We start from the raw sequence: 27,956 nt of genomic DNA, 5'->3' as shown, positions 1-27,956 counted from the left end.
AGAATTTTTCTAAATTTGTTTTTGTCCTTGTTTGCTTTGGATACACGATGCTCTGTCTGTGTGTAATTAATAATCTCTTCATGTGACTCTGGCTTTGAAACTCATTCTTTGGGATGTGGCTCAAAAATTGCCTCTTCCAGAGGGGCTGGGTCTGTGGCTCAGTGGTAGTGCACTCACCTGGCACGTGTGAGGCACTGGGTTCAACTCTCAGCACCATGTGTTAAAAAAAAAAAAAAAGTCTATCAGTAACTAAAAAAAAATTTTTTTTTAAATTGCCTCTTCCAAAAAGGCTTTTGTGACTAAATTTCTTCCTACATCATGTGCTCCCTGGGAGAATGTAATAGTATGTTTTTAGTGAAGAACCATTGAGCCTCTTGGTCACCATGAAAAGAAACTGATCTGATCCTCAGAGATTTGCTTGTGGATTTTTTGTTGTTTTTATTGTTGTTGTTTTGTTTTGTTTTGTGAGAAGGCACCTAGGCCAGAAGTTTGTTCTTCCATTAATTTGCAAATTAATCTGACTAACTAGTGAAACTGGCAAAAAAGGACTTAAGAAGAAAAAATTGACAATATTTTATTTTCCTTCTTTAGTTACTTTCATCAAAGTTATTACTGAGCTCATGCTCAAAAAAAATGTATACTTTCCCTTTAAACAAAGTGTAGTATTTGAAAGAAATGAAAGTACTTTAAAAACAGCTTTTATTAATTCTTCCAGTTCATGCCAATGGTGACCTCCTTTCACAATCATATAATTTTCTGGCACTATTATTCCATTCATGGAGTAAAAGAATATATTGATCTGATCCTTGACCTAATAATAAAATTTCATCAAACTTTTAAAACAGATTTGAATTATAGCAGTCTATAATAGAGATCAGATTTGCATTGTAAACTTAACATTTTTACAAGTTCTGTCCCAGATTTTACAATCTCTCCATTTTTAAATTGTCAAAGGAGAACATCACTTGCCTCTTTGTCTCACTGTTTCCAATTCTACTGTTCTGCTAGTACTTCAGTGCATAATAATGGTTTGGATGACTCATCAATGACATTACAACCTTGTAATGCCTGTTCCTTCTAATTGCAAAATGGATGATTTATATTTTTATGCTGTTTTTCTCTTTTCCAATAATTGAATAAATATTCTTTCTATATGTTCTATGCAGCTTTGTTCCAAATATGCATCTGAAAAAGGAATTTCAAACATTATTCTTTTTTTCAGCATTCACACACATCAATGTTAACAGACTCTTTATGCCGTCAGACTCCATACCAATGTTGAATTTGCAAGAGTTGTTTCGAGTCTTTTTTCTTTTAATTATAAAATATTTCATACATTCTAATAGGCACAGAGGCAATTAGCACATGAAAAGATGCACATCATTAGTCATCAGAGAAATGAAACTCAAAACCACAATGAATTATCACTTCCTACTCAATAGGATGGCTGTAATCAAAAAGACAGAAAATAATGTGTGTGAATGAGGATGTGAAGAATGTAGACCCCTCCCATATTACTTGTGGGAATTTAAAATGATGTTTCTGCCCTGGAAAACAGTTTGGCAGGGCCTCAAAATGACACACTCAGTTACCACATGATCTAGCTATAACTCTACCACATGATCTAGCTATTCCACTCCTAGGCAATGTAAACATATGTTCACCTACAAACTAGTACACAATTGTTCATAGTGAGATAGGGATTTAGGAGAAAGAGAATGCTGAATCCTAAAGGAAATGCCCACAAGTCATCGAGATGCAGAAAGCACAATTGTAAATCTTGAGCAACATGCCCTTGGCCCATGCCCTTGTAAAATCGGGGGAGGGGGGACACACACCAGTGCAGGGAAAACTGACACAAAATTGTGCAGCTCCACCTTGGCTCTGGTCCAACCCCCTACAGCCCTTCTGTAAATATCGGACCTCAAGCCCAAGTCAGGGCTTCTTTCTCTTGAGGTAGCCTGCATTCTCCCTTAAATGTTTATCTACCTTCCTAAATAAACCTCTGTCTATGCCTTTGTCTTGTTCTTGCTGAAATTCTTTTCCATCCTGTATGTCAAGAACCCCGCTGCTCCTGAGTTGAGTTCCTCTTCTCCTCTGGGAACTCCTCTGATCCTTCTCCAGAGACTTCTCCTCTCCCCTGACAATAGCAGCATGTTACAAAATCAGAACCATCCAAATATCCATCAACTCATGAATTAATAAAGAAAATGTGATATACTCAAATGAGTATGATATTCTTTGGCCATAACAAAGGTATGCAGTACAGATGCATGCTAAAACATGGCCGAACCTGGAAGACATTTCATTAAATGAAAGAAGCCATCACACAAGACCACAAATGGTACAATCGCATTAATATGAAATAGCCAGCATAAGGCAAATTTATAGACATAGAAAGTAAATTAGTAGTTTCCTAGGGCTGTGGAATGTGGGGAGAAATTGGGTGTGACTGTTAATGGGTATGTGGGTTTTTTGGGGGGGGAAATTAAAATGTTCTAAATTGATTGTGGTAGTAGATGCACAATTCTTTTGGGGTAGGGGCATGTAACAGGGATTGAACTCAGGGGCACTCAATCATTGAGCCACATCCCCAGCCCTATATTTTGTATTTTATTTACAGACAGGGTCTCACTGAGTTGCTTAGAGCCTCACATTTGCTGAGGCTGGCTTTGAGCCCAAGATCCTCCTGCCTCAGCTTCCCGTGTCACTGGGATAATAGGCATGTGCCACTATACCCAGCTAGATGCATAATTCTAAATATATTAAAACCTATTGAATTTTATAATTTTAAATTGGGAAATTTATATGGTATATGAACTGTATTTCCATAAACTCTCAAAAAAATAATTAAAATGAGAAAAAATTTTAGAAACCTGACATATTGTACAAAGAATATGTATCAGACACCCATTAAAATATCTCTGTTTTAAAAATACATTATTTTGCCAATTTTTCATGAGTTTTTTTTAAGAAACAAGAAATTACAAAATAAAATGAAACCTCTGATCTTCACATTGCCCACTTTGCCTAAAAATAACCACTGTATGACATTGGTACCCATCATTCTCATGCATAGTTTTCTTTTTTACTATTTATGTGTATATTTTTAAGCAAAACATGAGTCTATTTTGAATGTTTTTTTACATAAATGGTAAATGAAAAATAGCTTTCATAGCTTACATTTTACACTTTGCCTGGTGTTTAAAATTTTTTAAATGTGTCCATGTAAACATGCAGATCTAGTTCATCTATTTACGTTATGTGTTGTATTCCACTGTGTGAAAATAACAGAATATCTTATTGGTTTAGTGGTGAAAATTGATGCTGTTTCCAAGCTTTGAATGTTACCAAAAATACTGGGGGAAAAAATTCCTTGCACATGTTTTGGTGGGCACGTCTACAAGTATCTATCTGGAACTACACAGATGAAATAGAAAGTCTTTTGGTTGGAGGTTATGATCAATTTAAGTAAGTGTAAAATTATTTCCAAAATATTAGTGCCAAGTTATGTTCTTGATGGCAGTGTTTGAAAACACTACTCCTCTGACCATCACCATCATTTCAAATTGTCAGTCTGAGGGTGGTAGAATAATATCTCATAACAACTTTGTTTTCTTGAATTCAAGTGAGATTGAGCATTCCATCATGTTTATTGCCTTTGGGTATTCTTTCTATAGATTTTCTCACCTATCCTTTGTAAGAGCTCTTCATATATTCCAGTGATAATCTAGTTATACTTATTTGAAAGGTCTTTTCTAATTTTGGTTTGCATTTTTAAAAGTTTTAAAATAACATCTTTGTCAGATGGCAGACTTTAAATTTTTATAACATTAAATTCAATGGTCAGTGGTTTCTTTGTGACATGAACATACTCAGTAATATTTTTATAAACATTTAAGGTTTAATTATCATGTAAGGCTCTTAATTCTCCTGAAATTTATTTTTGTTTTGTGTGAAATAGAGAAATTCTTTTCTCCTTTTCTTCAGATAGTCACTTGCCCCAGAAAACTTTCCCTAGCAATTGATAACAATTATATTATAAATTTCCTTGTATAGATTTTTGTCTGTTTCTGGAATCATTATCCTTTACCCTTAGTCTATTTGCCTTTTCTTGCACTAATATACTGCTTTAATTGCTTGGTCATATGAGCCTTGCTATCTTGTGATTTTTTTTGTTCCTTACAACCAATCATTGAATAAACCTGTGAAACAGAGTACTTGAGAAAATAATTCCTCAAAATTATAAGATGTTGGCATTGGCTCTGGAACATTATTTGGGATCATTCACAGTGGTACCTGTTAGTGAAATGTGCAACTATCTTAAAATGTTTTGAATCATGGTCAACTGCAAAGATTTTAGTTTACAAAAAAAAATGATTTTGAACTTACCTGTATCTACTAGGTAGAAGGATGTTTTATCAGAAGTTGCCCAGAACTCCTTAAAAATACTGATACTATGAGAAACACGTATAGTTCCATCCCTCTATACTCCCCTCCCTCCCATTTTTTATATTATAATATGAACTTGTGTGTCAATGGGAAAATAAATTTCTATTTTTATTGCACAGATTAATGTGATTTACTGTGATACTTCTATATGTGCCAACAGAACGAATTGAGCAGGTCCATTCACTCTCTGCCTTCATCTACTCACCCCTGTATCCTTCCTAGTCCCTCTTCTACTTTCATGTCTACTTATTTATTTATTTATTTATTTTTCTTTTTTTACTTTCCACAAATGACAAAGAACATTCCATACTTGTCTTCTGTGTCTGGCTTATTTGATATCCTCCAATTCCATCCAATTTGGGGCAAATGACAGGATTTCATCTTCTTTATGTTTGAATAATACTCCATTGCATATAGTATATTTTCTTTATCCATTCACCTGTTGATGGCCACATAGGCTGATTTCATATCTTACCTATCATGAAAAGTGCTTCAATAAAGATGGGCATGAAGTATCTTTTTAAAATACTTTCTTTAGTTAAAGATGGACACAATATCTTTATTTGTTTATTTTGCTGAGGATTGAATCCAGGGTCTCATGCGTGCAAGGCAAGTCCTCTTCCACTGAGCTACAACCCCAGCCCTGTAGATATATTTTTTGTGTGTTGACCTAATTTCCTTTGGATATATACCCAGGAGTGGTCCTGCTAGACCATATGGTAGTTCTAATTTTATGTTTTTTTCCCCACCAATATTGTATTTGGGTACCTTTCCCGCCCCCACATACTTTTCAGCATTTTTTTAAAAATAATAGCCATTCTAATGGGGGTGAGATATAATCTTGTAATTTTGCTTTGCATTTCCCTAATGCCTAAAGATGGTGAACTTTTAAAATATTTATCAGTCATTTGTATTTCTTCTTTTTTTATCAGAGTTTAATGGTTGTACATAGCAGTTGGGTGCATTTCTTCTTTTGAGAATAGTTTATTCATATCATTTGCCTATTTTTTAACTGGATTACTCATTTTTGTTGTTGTTTTTCTAAAATACATTCTGGATATCACCCCTCTACCTGATGAATAGCTGGCAAATACTTTTCCCCATTCTGTAGGTTGCCTCTTGTCTCTTAAATGTTTCCTTTACTGTGAGATTTTTCATTTTGACGTAGCCTCATTTGTTAAATTTTGCTTTTGTTTCCTGTGTTTTTAGAAAATCCTTGCCTATACCAATATCTCCCTCCAAGCATTTCCCTATGTTTTCTTCTAGTAGTTTCATAGTTTCTGGTCTTATGTTAAGGTTTTTGACCCATTCTGAGTTGAATTTTGCACTTGGTAAGAGATAAGAGTCAAGTTTCAATCTTCTGCATCTGGTGACCCAGTTTTCCTAGTACCATTTGTTAAAGAGGCTCTCCTTTCTGTAATGTATGTGTTGGGTACCTTTGACACATGGATTTATCTCTGGGTTTTCTTTTCTGTTCTATTGATCTGTGTCTATTTTGGTGTCGATACCATGATGTGTTGGTTACTATTTCTCTGTCATATGTCTGAAAACAGGTAATGATGCTTTCATCTTTGTTCTCTCTCACTCAAGATTATTTCGGCTATTTGCGGTCTTTTCTGCTTCCATGTGAATTTTAAGATTGTTTGTTCTAAGTCTGTGAATAATTAACTGATCTATTAATTGGGTTTGCATGAATCTTAGATCACTATGTGTAGTATGGACATTTTAACAATATTTATTCTTCTAATCCATGAACGTGGGAAGTCTTTCCATCTTTTAGTGTCTCTTTTCTTCAGTATATTGTGATTATCATTTTGCAGGTCTTTCACTTCCCTACTTTATTGCTAGGTATTTTATTTACTTATTTATTTTGTGGCTATTTGTGAGGGGAATTGTTTTCATGATTTCTTTCTCAGCAAATTTATTATTGGTGTATGGGAGAACTGCTGATCATTGTATGTCAGTTTTGTGTTCTGCTGCTGAAGCTTGCTTCTTACTGCCTTAGGATGGCTGCCAGGTCAGGATGTTGGGGGGTAACCTAACCACAGAGTTGTGCATGAGGGGAGAGACAGCAGAAACTGTGTGGACCACTGCCCTCCATCCCGGTGCCCTCATGCCCTCCTCTCAGAGGGTGGCTTCACAGAGTCCCACTTCTAGAAAGTGGAACCTTCCACTCCCCTCTGCATCACAGCTCTCAGTCCCCACTATGCAGAACTCTCAGAGGGTCTGCGTCCAAGGCATGCACCAAGCCAAATCTGTCTCATGAAGCTATTACCCCCTGAGTTAGTGCAGTGGAATGAGTATGAGGGTCCCAAAGATGGGGACATACAGAGAGTTTTGCTCCCCCAGGACAGTCTTAACTCAGACAGTAGGCCCCTTCTCAAGATGAATCCCAGCTACAGTATCCTGGAAGTTCCCTGAGAAATATAGTAAATTCCTTCTCCAAAGGCTGCCCACTGTACAGCCCCAAGCTTCTTATATTAAGCCTAAACATGGCCAGCTTCATGCTGATACAGCTTGCTGGGATTCGCTTTCATCTTATCCCCTTCCCCAGCAAGAAGGGAGACTCCCCATGCCTCAGTGGAGGCTGGTAGCTGGTGCTAGGGTATTTTCTTTCTCTTGTTACGTTGCTCTCCCAGGTGTCTTGACGTCACCAGGTTTCTGTATTTCTGTTGAGTTCTAGAGTTCTCCCATCGTCACTCACCTCAATATGCAGCCACACACCTGTTGCTTTGGTTCCATCACATGGAGGAGCTGGTGAGTGCTGGATTCTTCTATTCCACTGTCTTTCATGATTGTGACCATGGGGGGAAACATTTTTAAAGGCAAAATTAAAGTTCTGTAATAGAAAGACATATTAATCATAATATGAATATCTATGATGCACAGCAATCCTCTAAAGCCACTCTGAAGGGTTACTCCAAACACTTACTGAATAAATTTAAATATATAAATAGAAAAGTTAAGAACATTGAAAAGATCTTATCATAGTAGTAATTAGCATCAGCTAAATCACAATGATTTTACCCCTCAGTACTTGAATTGTCTATGGGGGAAATTTCATTTGAATATCACATGAGTAAGTAAGCTCAGCATTTGTCAAATGATTTGCCCCCCCTCAGATTTCTTATTTCTGTTATTTGTACCATTGTCTTTATAGTTGCTCAGTTTCAAAAGGTTGGCACAATCCTTGATTTTTTTTTTAATATTTATTTTTAGTTCTCGGCGGACACAACATCTTTGTTGGTATGTGGTGCTGAGGATGGAACCTGGGCCGCACGCATGCTAGGTGAGCGCGCTACCGCTTAAGCCACATTCCCAGCCTAATCCTTGATTTGTTTTACCTCTGTACACTCTATCGGTAGTGTAACGACCCCCTACCCCAAAGACATCCGTGTCTTAATCCCTGGAACCTATAAATATGCTGTGTTACATGGCAAGGGAAATTATGGTTGCTAATCAACTGATTTTTTTGGTGGTGGTGGTGGTGGTGCTGGGGATTGAACCCAGGGCCTTGTGCATGTGAGGCAAGCACTCTACCAACTGAGTTATATCCCCAGCCCATCAACTGATCTTAAAATAAGAAAAATTTTTTAGATTTATGGGTGAGTTAATCATAATCACAAGGATTCTTCGTGTGCAGAAGACAGATACAAAGAGTGAGTCATCACCGGGAGCAGTGGTACACACCTGTAATGCCAAGTGCCCCGGGCACCTTACTACCAAGAAAAAGAAAAAAAAAATAATGAGTATGTGTGAAAGTGATTCGGCTTCAGAAAGACTCAACTAGATAGTTCTGGCTATGAAGATGGAAGACATTCATGAACCAAGGAATGGTGCAGGCTGAAGAAGCTGGAAAAATGATCCTTCCCCAGAACTTCCCCAAAGAAGGCACCTATGGGCAATACCTTGATTTTCACCTGATGGAGGGAGCTCATTTTAGACTTCTGACCTTCCACAACAGAAGATAATAAATACATGTGCACCATTCTAAGCCATCAGGTTTGTGGCAATTTGTGAGAGTAGCAATAGGAAGCTAAGATCCATTCCAATCACTAATCATATCTTCATTGATTCATGTTTTATACTACCTTTCAAATGCTTTTTTCATCTCAATTTCAAATGACAGTAATCTAATTCAGGTCTGTATGTGTTAGCTCTGAGAAACTGTAATGGATTCCTAACAGTGATGCAATGAATACAGTCTGGAGACCTGGGTTCTAGTATGCCCCTGCCATTAAATAACCTATGACCTCAGGAAATCTGTATGTCAAGCTTTGTCATTCTTCACCCGGAATGCGTGCGCATACACACACACTCAGAAGTGGAGTGAACAAAATGATTATTAAATTTCTCTCTTGATAGGGTCATTGTGTAATCTGTCTGCTTCTTCCTTATGACATCAATTCATCCTATACATCAAATCAGAATTATTCTTAAATTTAACTTAGTAGAAATTTGACTTTTAATTAGAAACTTGCATTGACTTTAATTGCTTAGAAAAAGACTTTTTTAACCTGCCATGCCTTGCATCTCTGCAAAGCTTTTTCTTTTCCAGTATTTTCTCCTCATTTCAGCAAAACAGGCCTAAAAAATTCATTCTTCCAACTTGGACTGTTCTGGCTCTTCTTCCTTCCTATAACATCCATCCCACTTCTGTGGAGTTATCAGACCCCCTGCATTTTCTGCAAGCAGCTCAGCAACCTACCGCTCCCTGTGTTTGCTTCTCCCCTGCAATCTGTCTTCACTTTGTTTCTCAAACTAAATTATAATGAGAACCTACACATTATCTAAGTTTTCCAACACTTAGGATTAAGGATAGTAAAGGGATGATAGGAGAGGAATAAAGCCTTTCAAGATTATGGAGGAAGTAGGGACACAATTGTGCTCAGAACCCATCTGGCACAACTTGCATTATCATTTCTCCATTATGGTTATATTTTGTCCCCCAAGGCATGAACCCTTAACAACCTTATTTCTGAGGTTTCTTTTTATCCCCCATCATTTGGAAAAACTTTCGTCTTACCAACGTAAGTTACTTGTCTGTTCAGTGTTGTAATACATAAATAATAAGAACATTCACATACCAAATCCAGTTTTAACCTTCACCATTCATGAGGATATGAAATACTTAATGAAGATTTCATCTATGAGATCATTAATCACATATTTATTAAAAGCCTCCTTGAGCTCAGTGTGTGTTAGTCAAAGTATTCCCCAGTATTGGACCATGTAGACTTTTACTTCATCTCCCTAATTTCCTGGCCTCCTAAGCCACCTCCCTACCAGCACTTTGCCAAACATGACTCATAGTTCTCCAATCCCTCTTGAATTTCTCTGTTTTCTGGGAGGGAGTTCCTCCTGCTAGTGGTCCAAAGTCTACTTTGTTGCAAGCTGTACAATCACAGACCATTGGTCGGGGTAGTCAGCTTCAGCCCATTGGGCAAGGCAGAGACCTTGAATAAATTCAAGACCCCATTTTCCAAAAAGAGGGGCAACTTCTTAAGAAACAGGGCATCCAAAGGAGGTAGTATAAAAGTTAATTCTATCCTCAAACCTCTCAAGAAATTTTTAATTCCCTTAGTTAATTCACAATAGTACCTAGTTGCGTTCTTTGCTTCAAACTCTCTGTCCAAACCATCTATTCAGCCAATATTTGCAATTCTCACTAGAACATTATCTCTCCCTGGGCTTCAGAATTTGCCATGTATTCTGAAAACAGAAGGATTTCTTTATGGTCAATTTATGTTCTATGCTTTATGATGCTAACAGCTGATGGATGTGAGCTCTTAGCTCAAGTCTAGGTAACAATTTTAATCCAAAGTGAACCTATGTACTTGGTCTAAAGTCCTAGACACTATGTCAGCACATACCCATCCTTGAGAATGTAACACAATAATTTTTAAGAATTGTTATATGTAGCTAAACATTTAATTTTTTTTTCTATTTGTTATTCTCTCTATATAGTTTTCTCTCTTCCAGTTTTTTCTTTTTTCCCCACACTTAGATTTATTTCCGCACACATATTATACCAACTGTCACACATATGAATGCCTCCTTTTTTTTGGCTTGTCAGTGATATAAACGTTCTCTAATACAACCTGACAAGAGCATTGTATTAGCGATGCCATTCATTTCTCTCATTGAGTCATACATTTTAAGTCTTTTTCAAACATTTTGTATCTTTCTCAAATTCCTTTGTCTATTCAACATTTTTCTTTCCCACACAGATCGTATATTTCTATGTGACATTATTACATGAGTAAGGAAAGGACTTTCAGTTTTTGAAAACCATAGTAGTATCTTAGACCTAAAGTACTGTGAGCTAGTTATTCCCATCAGATATTTGTAATTATCCATAACTTTCCATACAATAACATAACCACCTCTAACCTATATGTTACATACAGACTCTTTCACATACATGGTCATATCTATGAGCTAATGGAGGCCATATAATGACAATCTCTTACAATTCTATTTTCTCCCAAACTTTCTTTCTAATTTCTATTTCTTAATTATGTTCATCACCATCAAGATGGTGGCATGCTGGTTAACTGGTTAGTATGCCCAAGACTGTCTGGAACAGCATGCAGATGCACTTGTTTACCATAATGAACGCAACCAGAATCCAGAGAACAGTTCAACGTATTTATTTATTTTTATATCATGTTCTTTTACTTGAGGATATAGTATAAGCCTTATATGGCCGCTGTCACATCCTCATTCTTCTAAGCCCTCACTTTTCTCTCAACACTGTTGTCTCCACCCTGTAACAAACTAGCTCTATCTTGAGAAAGCAAAGGTGAATTGATGATCCTTCCCTCGTATAAGTAAATGTGGATGTCTCAGTCTGCAAAGCAAAACAATTACAGGACAAGTCAACCTTCCTTTCCTAATTCTGGTCATCATTCAAAGCAAAATTTCAATGTATAATTATGCTGCAAAGAACTAGAACTGAGTCTAGGAATAAAGTTGAGGAAGACGATTTCTTACCACAGATATGTAACAGCTAGCTGGATATAGCAGATGCAGATGTCCAGAGTCTTCAAGGCCAGCCCAAGGTGACTCAGGCTGAACAGTGGCCTGGGTAAAACTGCTTGGCCTAAGTGTTCAGGCCTCAGTGAGGCTAGAGAGATCCCTGAAAGGTATTCATGATCTGAGGAAACTTCCTGGGAGTGTTCTGAGGATCTCAGTCTATCCTTTATGCCTGCAGTTTGCTGGGATGCTTGGCAAGTCTGACTAGTGCCTGAAACTTCTCAAAGAAGGTCTAAACAGCAATGGAAGCTGTAAGCAGCAAAGAGTATAAAAACTGGAAATGAGAAACAGGTCAATGTAGACTTCAAGGTAGTGTCAATAGCAGTTCAGAAGAAGTAGAACAACCTAAAATGAAATTCCTCAACCAGGAAAAACTCTCCTAATTTCAGAATGTAAGCCCTGTAAGGGTAAGCACCTAGGGATCTTACTGGGAGAGGCAATCTGCTAGTAGGCCCTAAGAATCCTATGTTAAGAAAGTAAGGCTGTTTCTGGTCTTTACCTGGGCCATTTTTCAGGGTTATATTTGTAAGCAATCAATCTTAGAGCGATGAGGTAACATCCTCCGCTGAACAAAGAACAGCCTTGTCACTGTTCACTCTGAAAGGGACAAAAAAGCACAGCATTCCTCTCTCCAGTGTGTGTAGGCATTCACATAGGCTGCCTGTGCCATCCCCATAGAATTTGGTGATGGTAGGAAATGAACACAAGCAAACAAGCTCATGCTGCCTGCTGCGTCATAAGCGATAAAGCCCTTTGTCTCTGACTCAAGAGACAGCATCCATGACACAGTAACAGGGTAACCACCAGCTTAAAAGTCAGTAAAATCCCAGGCCCTTCACAGTTCCTGATAGCTCTATCACCATAATACAGATGGTGCTCAGCAGAGAGGTGTCAATTTGTTAAATGAGTCCCTTATTTAAAAAAAAAAAAATGAATTCGGTTTACCTTACCATTACCTTCATTTCTGAGCACCAAATTAGTCAATATATGCTTGTGAAAAAACGCGGTTTATGGGTTACTACTATAAAGTTTGTGCTAGGTGTTCACTGTTCCAATTCAGATAAAATAGAGTTAATGGGACTTCTACCAAGAAATGCTTCTAATAATTTCTGAATATTCATCAAATTATATGTTAATTAGCTACCATGGAGTATTTAAGACAAAGCATCAAAATGTTGTTACATTACATAGAATGTTTTAATTCATGTATATGATATCAAAACTAGCCATTTTATGAAGATAGTGAATAGTGACTAATAAAGGTTTGAAAAAAGAACTACCACCATTAATTTTTCAGCATATCCAGACCAGGATCTAGGACAGGAAGCCTTCGAAAAATAAGCAACTCAGTTTTCCCCTTCACCCAAAGGCATTGATCCCGGGTCCTCTGAGTTTCAGTGAAACCTGAGATTTTTCTGTCTGTAATTGATTTACCAATAAAACAAATAACCTCGAATTTGTGATACCTTTCAAAAGAATCTTAATCTATTTATAGACTACAGAATAAAGCATTTTAGACATGAAGCTCACATTTGCAAGTCATGCTGTGTGTGTCAGGCTCTGTGCTATGTCTTTTCACACAGACAGCATAATCTCTTAGTAACAAGGGCCAGTGTTATGTCCTGGTAACTGGTTAATTGTATTTTTCTCAATATGTTGCAATCCTTTTTGCATGTGGGTTCCACACCTTTCTAAATACTGAATACTTTATGGAAAAGCTACCCCTTTTTCCTGGTAGAATTTGTTTTAACTGAATTAGAGAACTTCCTTTTCATTTTCCACAATGTAAGACTGTAAACTTGGAGCCGTGGTGCAAGTAGCGCTGGAACAAAACTTCAGCAAGCACAATGGATCCTCGTGTTTCATCCAAATGTTTGAAAATGGTGATTGCCTGGAGATGATCCTTGTGAATAATCTTCTACAGATGTCAAACTACATTAAAGATGAGAAGTACTTTATTATAAAGAGAATAAAATGGGATCCTGTAGATAACCTCATTATACTTTTTACCACCACTTCCTCCAAACAATTCACCCATACAGGATTCTAGAGCCTTGGGATTTTGACTGGTATGGCCATTCAAATCTCATCTTTAAAATGAATGTCAAAGAAATCATTTAAATTATCCAGCTCATTGCATTAGATTGAAAAAAAATAATTCCTTTGAAATTAAAAAAAAAACTTAGAGATATTTAATTTTTCCTAGCTCCTCATAACAAGGCAAGACTTAACTAAAACGTACCTCTGTAGCCTATGCCATCACACAGCCAGGATGACAAACATTATGTAGATTTGCCTCACTTAAGCTCTGAAACCAAATTTTTAAAGATGATCAATGATCTTATGACGGGAAATAAAATTTCCTTTCTTTTGTCTTCATTTTTTAAAGCAATTTCTACCATTGCTAGTCACACCCACTACCTTGAATGTTCTGTCTGCATGTACTATATGTTATGATCATGTCTTTTCTAGCCTGTCTCTAGTGCCACTGGTGACCAGCAGATCCTTGATGGGAGAGACTATTTCTTATTCTTTAATTATATAGACCATCCCTGACCTCTAATAATTTGACTCAAAAATTTTTTAAATTTTGTGATGGTGCAAAAAGCAATATGCGTTCAGTAGAAACTGTATTTTGATTTTTGATTTTTTTTAAATCAGAGATTGAACCCAAGGTGCTTAACCACTGAGCCACATCCCCGTCCCTTTATTTATTTATTTATTTGTTTGTTTGTTTATTTATTTGTTTATTTTGGAGACAGGGTCTCACTAAGTTGCTTAGGGCCTCACTAAGTTGCTTAGGGCCTCGCTAAGTTGCTGAGGCTGGCTTTGAACTTGCCATTCTTCTGCCTCAGCCAACTGAGCCACTGGGATTACAGACACATGCCACGAAGCCAGGCTGAATTTTGAATATTGATCTTTTTCCAGATTAGCAATATGTGTCACAGTGCTCTTTGGGGATGCCAGGCTGAAGCAGGAAGCTGCAGCTCCCAGTCAGCCATGAGACTACAAGGGTAAACTACCCGTGCTCTACAGGGAACTGTTGCTAAGTAATAATGTTGACTAGTGCTATGGTTCGAGTATGTGCCCCAAAGTTCATGTGTTGGGACCTTAATTCCTCAAATGGCAGTGTTGGGAGATGGAGCCTAATGGAAAGTGATCCAGCCGGGTCGTGAGGGTGGAGCCCTCATGAATGAATTAAAGTCTTTCTCACCAGAGTAATTCCAGCTCTCGTTGGTCTAGATTAGCTATGAGGGTAGATTGTAACACAGTGAGACCACCTTTCATGTTTTTTTCTTCTGCACATACCCACTTGTTCTTCCATTTTCCAATTGAAGCAGTATGAAGTCCTCACCAGATTCAGCTGCCTGATATTGGACTTCCCAACCTCCAGAATCTTGAGCCAAAATAAACCTGTTTACCTTGTAAGTAACCCAATCTTGAGTATTCATTATAGCAACAAGAATTGAACTAAGACAGAAGATTAGATGTATTCAATACATTTTCAGTTTATGATATTTTCAACTCACAATGGCTTTACAGGATATAACTCCATCATAAGTCAAGAAACATCAGTATTGTGCCTAAGTTCTTGGAACATTGTAAATTAAATTAATTGAATAAGTAAATTAATATCCCCCATAATCAATCCTCAGTTTAGTGCTCTTTTGTCTATATAAATATTTCCTTGGCTTTCACATGCATATGGAAGTCACCCAAATACATTTATCATCCATTCACTCCCTCCAGATCTTCAATCTTTCAACTCCGACTGATTGTAGGATGCTCTGCAACTTTGTAATCTCAACATGTGTAAAATTATATCCTTAAATTCAACATGCCTTTGAAACTATCATTCCAAAGTCATTTGTTAAGGCCACGCATGGTGGAACTTGCCTATAATCCCAAGAGGCTGAGGCAGGAGGATATCAAGTTTGGGGTCTGTGTCAGTCTCTCCACTTAATAAGACTCTTTCCCAAAATACATACATAAACAAACAAACAAACAAAAAATAAGTGTGGGGATATAGTTCAATGGTAAAACATCCTAGGGTTCAACCCCACTACCACACACACACAAACACATTTGTTGATCATCTGTAAGTACAATGGACCATACCAGGTGATACAGGTAATACAAACAAGAGTGAATTATGATCTCTGTCCTCAAGAAGTTTACCAATGGTAAGGAAAATGTACATGTACAAAGTACAGCAGGAAGAGTATTGTAAAGGAAGTACAAACTAAGGACTGAAAATTGTGGAACTATCTCACAAGCACTAACTCTTTGGAAAACATGAATGTTTTATCTTGAACTGGACATAAACTTCAGAAAATCTCCAAAATGTTTTGCTTCACATTTACCCCAGAATCATGCTTTGATTTTTCACCATTGATCTCAATGCCCTAGTTACATTTGAAATTGTGGCCATGATGATTAGCATGAAGCATCTGTCATTTGTATGATTGGCAGGCCACCCTGATCTGCTTTCCCTCCTGCTCCATATTCCTGGCTTTAGCATGTGGAGGTACTGCAGGCATCTCTTCAGCCTCTAAGCCCTTATTTGCTACTCCAAGTCTATAGCATCCTGGCTGCCTTCTATGTTTCCATCCTACCTCAGGTTGCTTCTAAATTTGTAAGATACATGTTAAGAAGAAGAAAAAAATCATATTTCAGTAAATACTTTAAGAAATGGTTAGCATTTAAGTATTAAAAGGCGGGTTTGATTTTAATAGATCATAAATGGGAAAATTCAGGTAAAGGGACAAATAAGAGCAAAGACATTAGAGAAAACCTAAGGGCATATTCTAGGCAAATTGGATAGAATATGACTCAGCTGCCTTATATTGGACTGATTTGCTGTGCTTGAGCCTGATTGGTTCCCACTTTCTGACTCTATTCACAAGAAGAATCATTTTACCCTTAAGAATGAATTAAGACATTAGGAAAAAGGAAGAATATTGCACCAGAAAATGGGAGTTTGGAGGTAAGGAAGAAAATAAATGTATATTAAAATAAAGCAAAAACTACTCTGAGGACTGGGATTGTGGCTCAGTGGTAGAGTGCTTGCCTGCCATGTCTCAGGCACTGGGTTCAATTCTCAGCACCACAAATAAATAAATAAAATAAAGGTCCATTGACAACTAAAAAATTTTTTTAAAGAGAGGAAGAAAGAATAAAAAAATGAAAGACAAAGAAAGAAGAGACCATGAGGAGATAGCAGAGTTGCACAAAGGCAATCAGAGCCTATTGGTGGAGCTGGTATGTAACATAATTCACAGCTCAGCTCATCATCCTCAGGCAGGACAATCAACGGGTCATGCATAGCAGAATATCATGACAGTATAGTCTCTAAAGTGTCTCTGACTACATACAAGATGAAATCTGCTCTCCTAGCTCTCCTATGAATTTCTCTCATTTTCCAAGCAATATTGGCATTACTGATGTGGTAATCTCTTTCAGATGTCCAAAGAGTGAACCAATGCTGTTCCTTATGGCAAATGCTTAACATTGCTCTGATGTATGGTCTTTTTTTTAAAAAAACCAGGGATTGAACCCAGGTATACTTAACCACTGAGTCACATCCCCAGCTCACTTTTTTTTTTTAAACAGGTTCTTGCTAAGTTGCTTAGGGCCTTACTAAATTTCAAGGCTGCCCTTGAATTTGTGATCCTCCTGCCTCAGCCTCCCAAGTTGCTAGGATTACAGGAGTGCACCACTGTGCCTTGTATGGTTTTATACTACCCCCTGGACCTTGAGCTGTGTTGTCTCAACTGTGTCTTATAAGGATGAATATACAGGATGGAGTAAATATTGCAGCAGTAAAAAGCAAAAATGAAATGCTAGAATTTTCCTTGAGCTTTGAAAAATGATGGTACTGGGTGGGGTGGGGGGTAGGTTTTGAAAGCCAGAGAAATTTTATAAAGGAGAAATCTATGAGTTTGAATAAAAATATTAACTATGGAATTACAAAATGTGTTTAGAAGTCATACAATAAAACTCCTTAGCAGGTGATCAAGATTCACTTAAAGGAATAGTGACATGATGTTTCGTTTTGGAGTTAAATATTTTTTCAGATTTAATGACAGGGAGAATTAGCATCAATAATAGCCTCTTATGAACCTAGAATACTCTCTCTTCCCTCTTGAGGGGAGTTAACTGAAAGTGATCTTTAACATGAGTTGAGACTTTCTTCATCACATCATCACACTTTTTTAATAAGAGGAGGCAAAGACGTTCATGCAGCAGTTTAAACTTTTTTAATAAGAGGAGGCAAAGACGTTCATGCAGCAGTTTAAACTTTTCCGGGCACAGCTAATGCATTGGTTCTGGGAGCCAGCAGGATGGTCCTTAGCAGAGACAGGGTCAGTTCATACACAACCTTTGTGTGAAGGAAAAAGATACTTGCTATGGTTTGATCTGAATTGTACACCCAAAGCTCATGTGTTAGAAAACTTAGTCCCATTTTGGTGCTATTGGAAGGTGGTAGAAATTTTAAGAACTGGGAGCTATGGAGGGTCTTCTAGTTACTTGTGGCTTGTTCTTAAAGGACACTGTGAGACCCCAGCCCCTTCCTCTTCCTCTTTTTCACTACTTGGCCATGAGGAGAGTGGTTTTCCTCCGCCATGTTCTCCCACCAGGATGTGCCCCCACAGGCTCGAAACAATAGGGCCAACTAATCACGGACTAAAATCTCTAAGACAGTGAGTCAAAATAAAATCAAACTTTTCTCTGTCGTTGATTTTCTTGGGTATTTTTTACAGTAACAGAAAGCTGATTAACACCATACTCCTCCATTCATACATAGGCTCAGGTAGGCACATGGATGGCCCACAGTGAACTGAATTTACTCCACCTGCCCCTTAGTCGGATACTTTGGAGTCTGTACCGTCTTTACCAAAAAAGCCAGGAAGCCCTCAGGTTGAGGATGTCTAGCTAGATTTAAAGTGAATAGGAGAATACCTCCATTCTTTCCCCTGTCTAACATGAAAAGAGATAGAGGTTTCAAATGACAATGAGTCTGTTTTCTGGTGCAATGAGATATAAGCCTGGATTCACCTATCCCCATGCCTATTTTTCCTGTTTCCTTGAGATTGCATTACTTGTAGCCTTGAGTGTTTAAAAAAGAAGATCAAACCCATTTATTTAATGTCACAATCAATATTGATCCCAGGACTATCTACAGAATAGATTCTCTGTAGGCTGTGCTCACTAGGGCTTTCAGGAGTTCAGAAAGAATTTATGAGCACAATTCTTTTTTCTGTTACAAAGGAAACACATTCAAGATGTTCTAAAATAGCTGAAAAGAAGTTCCTTACTTTATGTACACAAGATGAGCTTGTATTTACTAAACAAAGGATTCATAGCTGGGAGAAGTAGATTTTAGCTTATAAGAATTTCTAACTATTTTCCAACTCACTCCAAGAGTTGGCTTTAGAAAATTGGCTTTGAGAGAGAGACACTGAAAAGTAATGAGGTCGTAAATGATTGAATTGTAACATTCGATTACTAGTTTTCTCAACTAATAATTTTGCCTTCTATGATTTAATGCAATTTATAAGTAGCCACTTAAAATACAATCTCTCATTACATATAGTAAAATATGACTCTCTAGATAGATTATTAAATAGAAGTAGCAATGGATAAACCATGCTTTCTACTCACAGATCTGATGTAGAAATCAAAAGAAAATGTTGACCCAAAGGTAGTTTTCTCTCTCTCTTTTTTTTTTTTTTGGAGGTGGGGGGTACCCGGGATTGAACTCAGGAGCACTCAACCACTGAGACACATCCTCAGTCCTATTTTGTATTTTATTTATATACAGGGTCTCACTAAGTTGTTTAGTGCCTCACCATTGCTAAGGCTGGCTTTGAACCTGCAGTCCTCCTGCCTCAGCCTCCCAAGCTTCTGGGACCACAGGCATGTGCCACCATGCCCAGGTTAAAAGTAGTTTTCAACACACATAATCTTAAGACAAGGTGAAGCACTTTACATTTTGTGACATTGTTTACTTAGATAGGAAATTAATATTCTGTATTGCTGTCTCTGAAACTCATTTGCAGTTTTATGAAGGTTAACCATAATGTTTTTAAGACTGAGAAAAAAAAAGATCATGGTAGATTTTCCTATTAAAACAAATGATCAGCCAGGCACAGTGGGGCATGCCTGTAATCCCAGCAACTCAGGAGGCTGAGGCAGGAGGATTGCAAGTTCAAGGCTAGCTTCAGCAACTTAGTGAGGACCTAAGCAACTGAGCAAGACCCTGTCTCAAAGTAAAATACATAAAAAGGGCTGGGGATGTAGCTCAGTGGTAAAGGGTCCCTGGGTTCAATCCCCAGTACCAAAAACAAACAAACAAATCCTAGAAATTGGATCCAACATTGACACTATGTTATTGATCATACCTCACATGTTCACATTTTGTTTGCAATGTGTTTCAAATGGACAGTTTAAACTCTATTACCCCAAGAGCAATGATAATGCCATAATGATTAGATGGAATAAATACTGTACTACTCTTTTCATAAGACAAATCCTTTGTTTTGTCTTACTGGCTATCTTGTGAACAGGTTAAGTTAGGTCCTGAAAGCGTGTTCAAAATATTCCCTCTCCTGGAATGTCTCCTCAGTACTCTCTACCTCTTCAAATCCTACCTCAAATCCAAACTATCTCAAGCTTCTCCATCAAGCTCTTCCAATAGGTCCTCCCTCCTTTGATTTCTCATATACTTCTTATTTAAATAATTTAATGCAATACTACACCATCTTATAGTTTGTCTCTCTTATATGTATGAGCCTTGTTTCCCTAGCAACTCTGTAAGCCCCAGAATAGGAATGAGGATTATCTCATTTTTGTTCCTGTTTAGAGTTTAGGGTAGAGCTGCACACTGAATGAGTGCTACTCAGTCTCAGTTTCAGGTAGTAAATTTGAGTGACCTTCCCTCCAACATAGAGCTGGGGAAATCCTCAGAATGTTTCCCTTCTTCCCCCTCCACAGACCCTATATATACCATATTGCCCCTCATCAGATCGTATTACCTGTAGCTGTAGTCTACCACTTGACCTTAGCTAGGGAATGAGACACATGATTAAATTATGTCAAAGGAAATTTAATTAAGACTCATTTCCTCAAGAGACTTATTAGTAGCCTGGAAATTTTATACTGAGGAAGTATAAAATCAACATCATGATATGTGAACATGGAATAATTGTGGACCACCTCACCAAGTCCATGAAAGGAAGAGAGTTATTAAGGTTGAAAAGACTGAAGTCCTTACATGAAGAAAACATGTAAACTGGAGACATTGGGCTGGGACATTGTGAAGTAAGCCAGTCACAGAAGGACAAGTACTATATGATTCCACTTTATAAAAGCTGTAGAAGATAGTCAAACTCAGAGGAGCAAAAAAATGGAAAGTCAGCTGCATGAGGCTGGGGGAAGGAAGAGTGGGGAGCTGTTGCTTAATGGGTGTGAAGTTTTCGTTATGCAGCATAAATATGTTCTAGAAACATAAGATGGTATTCTGCACTTAAATATTTGTTAAGAAGGTAGATCTTCTATTTACTTTTGACACACACACACACAAATCTTTTGGAGGTGATGACTATATTTTTTACTTTGTGGTGTTAGTATCTCAGGTACAGGCATCCAAATTGTATACACTTAACATGTACAGAGTTTTAAAATATCAATTATGCCTCAATACAATTACTGAAGGTAATGAAATCATCTTCATTTTACAGAAGAGGAAAGTGAGGCGCAGGGAAGTAAAGTTGCGTGTTCATCCATGACAGAGCTGGAACTCAACCATTTGTTGAACATCTCATTGGCAGATCCTGAACACTCAGCATCACTAACACTGACCCCGACAAGGGTCCTATCCTTTGAACTCCAATGAGCCCAAAACCACTTTGATCTAAATTCTTCTGCAGTTGTTCTGAGCACAGACTTTTTGTGGCAGACACACCCTAAGGTGAGTGGCACCTTTTTTAATCTCTCCCCCTTTAGTGTGGGATGGAAACTGTAACTTCCCCTTAACCAATAGGATATAACAAAGGCAAGAGGATGTCACTCTTGTGATTAGGATGCATCTCATCTCATAACAATCAGTCAGCAGACTGGGGAAGAAGTCATATTGGCTTTCAGAGCAAGCAACCATGTTGTGAACTTCATGTGGCAGGGCGCTGTGGGTGACCTCTAGGACAGGTGAGTGGCTTTCAGCCAACAGCCAACCAAAAGCCAAGACCTTCAGTTCCACATCAACAGAGATGAATTCTAGTAATGACCTGAATGAGCTTGGAGGAAAATTCTTCCCCAGTAAGCCACCCTATAAGAGAACACAACTCCCTGACACTTTGAAGATTTGTGAGACTCTAGGGAGAATTCTCATTTTCCCACCCACTAATATACTTACATCTTCTCTCAGTTATTCTATCAAATACTAATCTAGGTGCTACTGTGAAGGGATTTTACAGATGCAATTAAGTTCTCAAATGAGTGCCCTTCAAATAGAGAGATAATCTTAGGTTAGCCTAACCTAACCAGGTGAGATTGTTAAAGAGACTAGAACCTTCCCTGAGAGAGTGAAGTATGGGGAATATTGACACAAGGGAGATTCTGCATTGCTGGCTTGAAGATGAAGGAGGTTGTGTGGCACAGAATACAGGAAGTCTCTGGGTGCTGAGGGTAGCTCTCTGCTCACAGCCAGCAAGGAAAGGCAGATCTTATTATTATAACCACAGAGAATAAATTCTGCATGGAAAAGGAGCTCGAGATCCAGATGAAACACAATCTGGTTTGCACCTTCGTTTTAGCTACCTGAGACCCTGACCAGAGATTTGACACATTGTGCTCAGATTTTTTTTTTCAAGGTTAGCAATCACACATTTAGGCTAAGCAAGTGGTATACAACTAAGCAACACCCTAGCCCTTGCCCAGAATTTTGATCTACAGAAAAATGAGCTAATAAGTAGATGGTGTTTTAAGTTAATAATTTTGTGGTAATTTGTTTCACAGCAACAGAAAATTAATATACATCTCATATTTGTAATTGCCATGAGTCAATTCAATTAAATAAAAGTGAAACTGCCCACTTTAGAGCCTAGAATATGGAAGATGCTAAATATTTGTGGGAGTTTTCCCCTACTGAGCCTCTGAAATACAGCATTTCTTTCATCACTGTTAAACTTATCAGGTAACATTTGCAAGTAAACATGCTAACCATCCAGAACAAGTGAAAAATATTATATAATAATCTATTAAATATAGTACAAACTGGTCTCTTTGATATCTATAATAATACAGGAATCAAATAAAATAAAAGCAGACTTTATTGGCATGTTTTAAAGTAGAAATAAAAGTAACTGAAGTTACTAACTTGGTTCTTAAATGATAAAATGTAATATTTCATATTTTATTATACTATATTACTATTTCTCCAACTTCCCAAACAGACATTCACTTACCAAAATTCAAGGATACTGAGATCATGGGAAAGGTTTCAACAAATTGTCTCATAACTGACTCATAAAACTTGGCAGCTATGAATCTGTTAGTCGTGTATATAAGATGATCTCTGGGTGGAGAATTCAAATGCTTAAATTCTGGCCTCTGCATCACAGATAATTTGAACAGCAGCTACAAGGTTTTGGGATACATTCCAATGTAAGTGTTGACTGAAATTCAGAAATTCTGTAGTTTAAAGTGTCTCACTCTCTGCTCTAAGAGAATTCATGCATCAAATTGATTCTATTTGATATTTCTTTGTAGGACCCTGGAGATGGTTTCACATCATTAGTGAAAACACATGATTTTCACATGCCTGTTTGATATCCATTTTGGTCCATTATAAGTCATCTTGACCATTCCAGGAACCTAAATATTATGATTAAAATGAGAGAATTTAAACTCACTCTTTGAGAGCAAAGAAAGATCTAACATGCTACTGGTTAGTTTCAACAGAGTTACAACAGATATATGGACATTAAAGAGAATATAGGAAAGAGAATTTCTCTCATATAGGAAAGAGTTCTTTTTCATTAGGAACAAGTTTAAACCATGAACAAAGGGATATTTTCAAGTTTTGCCCTGGTGAGAAGCAGGATAAAGTGGAATGTCTCAGAATTTTTACTCATGCAATAATTTTGTTCATATCCTTATGGAGATAAGCTTATCCTTTATAAGATAAAGCACATGTTTGAGGCAGTGAGCTGTTTTATGTTAGTTTTGAGTTTACAGTAATTCAGATTTATTTTTATTTTCCTGATGAGGGGTGGTATACTAGGGATTTAACCCAGGGGTGCTTAATTTCTGAGACAGATCCCCAGTTCTTTTTATTTTTATTTTTGAGATAGGGTCTTGATCAGTAGCTTAGGGTCTTGCTAAATTGCTGAGGATGGTCTTGAATCAGCAATCCTCCTATCTCAGCCTCCAGAGTCGTTGGGACTACAGGCCTGCTATTGCTCCAGGCTTAATTTCTTTTTTTAAATTTTATTTTGTTGGTTTATTTATTTTTTATGTGGTGCTGAGGATCAAACCCAGTGTCTCATACATGTGAGGCTAGCACTCTACCACTGAGCCACAACCCCAGCCTCTTGACTTCTTTTTTTAAGCAGACACATTTGCCTTTGAATAGAGCAACAGTTAATATTTGGCTAAAGCCAAATGTTCTCTACTTTTTTATTACTTTCAACATCAACTACATTTGCCATTTGAACTTCTAGTTCTGCCCTTAGAAGTCACTCTTTGTTCTGAAAGATAAGCTACAACTTTAGCAAAGTGAAGATTCATCATTTTTTAAAAGGCAGAGCACACTTGGCTTATAAAAATATTATTTTCAGGTTCTGACTGGTACTTTAGAATTTGTAAATTGAATTTTGTAAAGTCATATACTAATGCCTGCCTGCATGGTTCATAATATAATACCGAGAATATAGAAAAATGTTGTCTTTTGAGGTTTCTGGTATGTCCGATATGCTATTATTATTGAATGTTGAAAAATCATTTCCTGTCGGGATGACCCACTAACTCACAAGATTACTCTCTAATACCTGGGGTACAGGACAGGGATGGGCTCTGTAGAATCAGTAAAACACATGGAACATACTTGAGATCAAGAGGCTATTTATAGTGGAAAACAGTGAATTTTGGAATTCACTCTCCCCCACATTTAGCATGACTATTAAGATATTCTAAAAGCTTGAAAAAAATGATTGGAAGAGAAAATGATAGCTCAAGCCAGGGAAAGATAAAGGACAAAGTATAGTATCATAAACAACTCTCTCTTGGTTCTCCAGTGATCTCTTAAATCAAATTTCTTCTATTTGTTTTGTGAGCCTCATTATTTTCCTACTACTCAGGTCCCCAAACAGAATTTATTATCACCCCTAAAGCACCTCTGTCAGATACTTTAGAGTGAGCCTAAGCTCTCTCTCTTTCCCTGCCTGAGTGGAGTCAATCACCAAGCCCCGTTCCTGAAAACTTCCAGATATTTATCAGATCCATCCCCATTTTTCATTCCATTGTTTTGGCTTTAGGACAAACCCTCATCATGTCTTGTCTGATACACTAAACAGCCTCCTTCTAATTGGTCTCCCTGCCTCCACCATCAAAATATCATTCCCTCCCCATACTCCTAGCTAATCTCTGTTCTGCCAGATGACCTAAACTACAAGTCTTATCCTTTCATTTTCTTAAGTGCTTTCCGATTACCTAAAAATAAAATCTGAATTTGTTAGCATGACATGTAAAAGTCTCGCCCCTCTGCCCCCCAGCTCTGGGGATTGAACCCAGGGGCTCTTTACCACTGAGCTACAGCCCCAGCTCTTTTTTTTTAGTTTTCAAAGAGGATGTTCTTAAATTGCTCAGGCTGGCCTTGAATTTGGGATCCAACTACCTCAGCCTCCCAAGTCCCTGATATTAAAGGCATGTGCCACTGTGCCAGGCTAAAGTTTCTTTGATTTGGCTTCTGCAAACTTTACTACCTTCTTGCCCCATAGTTCCTCCACACACAGAACATACTTCTCACATTTTGATGGCTTATCTAAATGCTCTTCTCCCAGCCTACCTTTCCTTTAGAGCCTTCTCAATGAACCTCAATTTTTTGTCTTTTTTTCCCTGATTGCTGATTATGTTGATCCCATTTCTTTTATTCATCAATCTGCAAATAACTGTGTAGATATAAAGTTGTATCAATGTACAGTCTACCCTCAAGAATTCTGTAGCCCAGTGGAGTTCAGTGGTGATACAATAGCACGTTGAAAAAGCAGGTTATACATCCAGCAAGCAAGAGATATATGGGACTGCACTGTGGGAATACAAAGGAGGGAAACAAAATTATAGCTTTTGTATTTGAATCCTATCACAGACTACTAAAGCTAATCCAATACAGTGTTTAAGTTATTCCTGCAACATTTCATATTTCAGTACTAACACAAACATTGCTAAGGGTAACAACTGCATTGCTATAATAGCACATATCAACTAAATGTATTAGCACGTTCAAGCTAATGTGTTTATTTACTTCTTTACTGTTTTTTTCTAGATAATAATATTCAGCAAACACTTGCTTAATGTATAAACATGATGTTAAAATTTATTCACCTTTATTATTGTGCTATATATTTTGTCTTGAGTTTTACTGAAATGTTTTCTTCTCCATGTACTTCAGCTATCTGTACAATACTTCAGCCACACTTATTTTATTGTGACTCGGTATTTAGTTAAAGTACTCACTTAAGTACTATAGGGGCATTTGCTTTAATGTCATATATGATCTCTAATTGCTAGTGAATTTTCTGGATAGCTGTCTGCTATCTATCAGGACTCACCAATAACAATAGAACATTTATTTTGAAATTTTTGATTTTCATACTCACGATTAAAGGTTAAAACTTTTGCATATTCAAAACGTATGTCCTCCTACTGCATTATAAGCATTCAGTATTTACATGAATGAACACATTTTTTCCTCATAAACCAATTTTAATACATGTTTGGTAATGTACACTCACCTGTACCTCCATAACACAAATTTTATTAAAAATAAGAGGCATAATTTATATGCCAGCAAATGTCAATTAATAGAGTACTTCCAGTAAGGGGCTTAGGAAAAGATTCCAAAGCAACGTTTGAGCTGGGATATGATGATAATTTGGAAGCAACACAAAGGACTGACTGACAAAATAAAAACAGGTCTATGAGAAAATTTCATAAAGGTAGAAAAGTTCAGAGCATCATTGTGTACCTGCTGTAACTCAGAAAGACTTCAATCAGCATATAAAAAGGAATTTTAGGACATACAATTGAAAAGCTAGATTGGAGTCAGGTCACAGAGGTCCTTCAATGCCAGGCTGTGGATATAGAAGTCTATTTTGTAAAGTATTGGGAGCCACTGGAGGGTTTTTTTTTTTTTAAGAACAGAAATAATATAATCAGAGCTGCCCTTCAAAAAAGATTAACCTGGCAACAGCATTTTAAGTGAATTAAAGAGAAGAACTGGAGGTGGAAGACTCCTGTAGAGAGGCCAACAGTGCAGATAATGTACAATAAAGGTAATGAGAATCTAAACTAGAGCAGTAACATTGAAAGCCACAGGAGGAGTAGAAGGAAAAGATGGGGTAGGGACTGAATCAACAGAATTCATTATTATTTGGATCTGGAAGACAAAGAAGGAAAGAGGTAACCTTGCTCTTGTGTTTGAGAGAATGGTTATATGCATTCGCACAGAACTAATGCATTCATTTTGTTGCACCTAATTACTGCAAGTGAGGAGTCAGCCAATGTTCAGATTGAGAACTCCAAGAAGGAGTTCACAGGTTAGAGGCAGAAATCATGAAGGAGATCCAGTTCGGAGATGCTGATTTAGTAGCTGTTGCAGCCATAAGAATGTGTTTAACAAGCTTCCTACTCCCCAGAAAGTAATTAGCTAAGGGCCCCAGACATTGGACTTTAAACTCACCTTAGCATTGGAGCTGAGGATGTGCATCTCACAGGAAATTTCTTGCCAATGATTAGTTGCAGTGAAAATGCTAAGGCTGATGAACTCCCGAGAAAAGAAGTCCTTTGCCAGTCAACTTTGACTCCAGGACTCACCAATATTTTTGCTGAATTTCCTGTTGACTGTTTTGCTAGAAGACTCCACCCAGTCTCCTTCTATCCAGTCTTCTCTTTCTCTCTCCTCTGATTGGGATCAAACTTACATAATCTGACCTGTCTCTAGCTCCCCTCATTTTTTTTTAATTTGGTAAAGCCATTCTATACTTACCATAAAATCCTTTCCCATTTAATTCTGACTTTCAGACCTGAATTAACACAATAGTTATTTGGGGGTTTTTAGTGTGTTCGTGTGGTGCTAAGATAAAAACCCATGGCCTAGAACAAGCTAGGTAAGTGATCCACAGCTGAGCTATACCCACAGCTCACAATACTTATTTGAAAATAGGTAACTACATTTAGTAGGATATATC

At 37.4% G+C, this 27,956-nt stretch overlaps 1 protein-coding gene and 1 non-coding gene across 2 annotated transcripts; both read right to left on the bottom strand.

The window, feature by feature from the left end:
• Positions 1-705: 705 nt before the first annotated feature.
• On the bottom strand, positions 706-27,577 carry LOC144364918 (uncharacterized). The gene is made up of 3 exons (XM_078015191.1): positions 27,449-27,577; positions 7,157-7,291; positions 706-2,140 (listed from the first exon to the last, which is right to left on the bottom strand). The coding sequence occupies exons 1-3, from the start codon at positions 27,454-27,456 to the stop codon at positions 1,936-1,938; spliced, it is 348 nt and encodes a 115-aa protein (XP_077871317.1). The 5' UTR covers positions 27,457-27,577; the 3' UTR covers positions 706-1,935.
• On the bottom strand, positions 7,938-8,010 carry Trnav-cac (transfer RNA valine (anticodon CAC)). Its single transcript has one exon. It is a non-coding gene; the product is annotated as a tRNA-Val (tRNA).
• Positions 27,578-27,956: the final 379 nt, after the last annotated feature.

Source organism: Ictidomys tridecemlineatus, chromosome 6, assembly GCF_052094955.1.
Source record: "Ictidomys tridecemlineatus isolate mIctTri1 chromosome 6, mIctTri1.hap1, whole genome shotgun sequence".
Classification (NCBI taxonomy): Eukaryota; Metazoa; Chordata; class Mammalia; order Rodentia; family Sciuridae; genus Ictidomys; species Ictidomys tridecemlineatus.
This window is presented reverse-complemented; position numbering and strand designations above follow the sequence as displayed.

Excerpts from the sequence above, each read along its gene's own strand:
- LOC144364918 (XM_078015191.1), bottom strand. Across the intron at positions 2,141-7,156 it reads GTGTGTGGCTGCATATTGAG|GGGAGAGGAGAAGTCTCTGG; the intron begins GTGAGTGACGAT and ends TGCTATTGTCAG.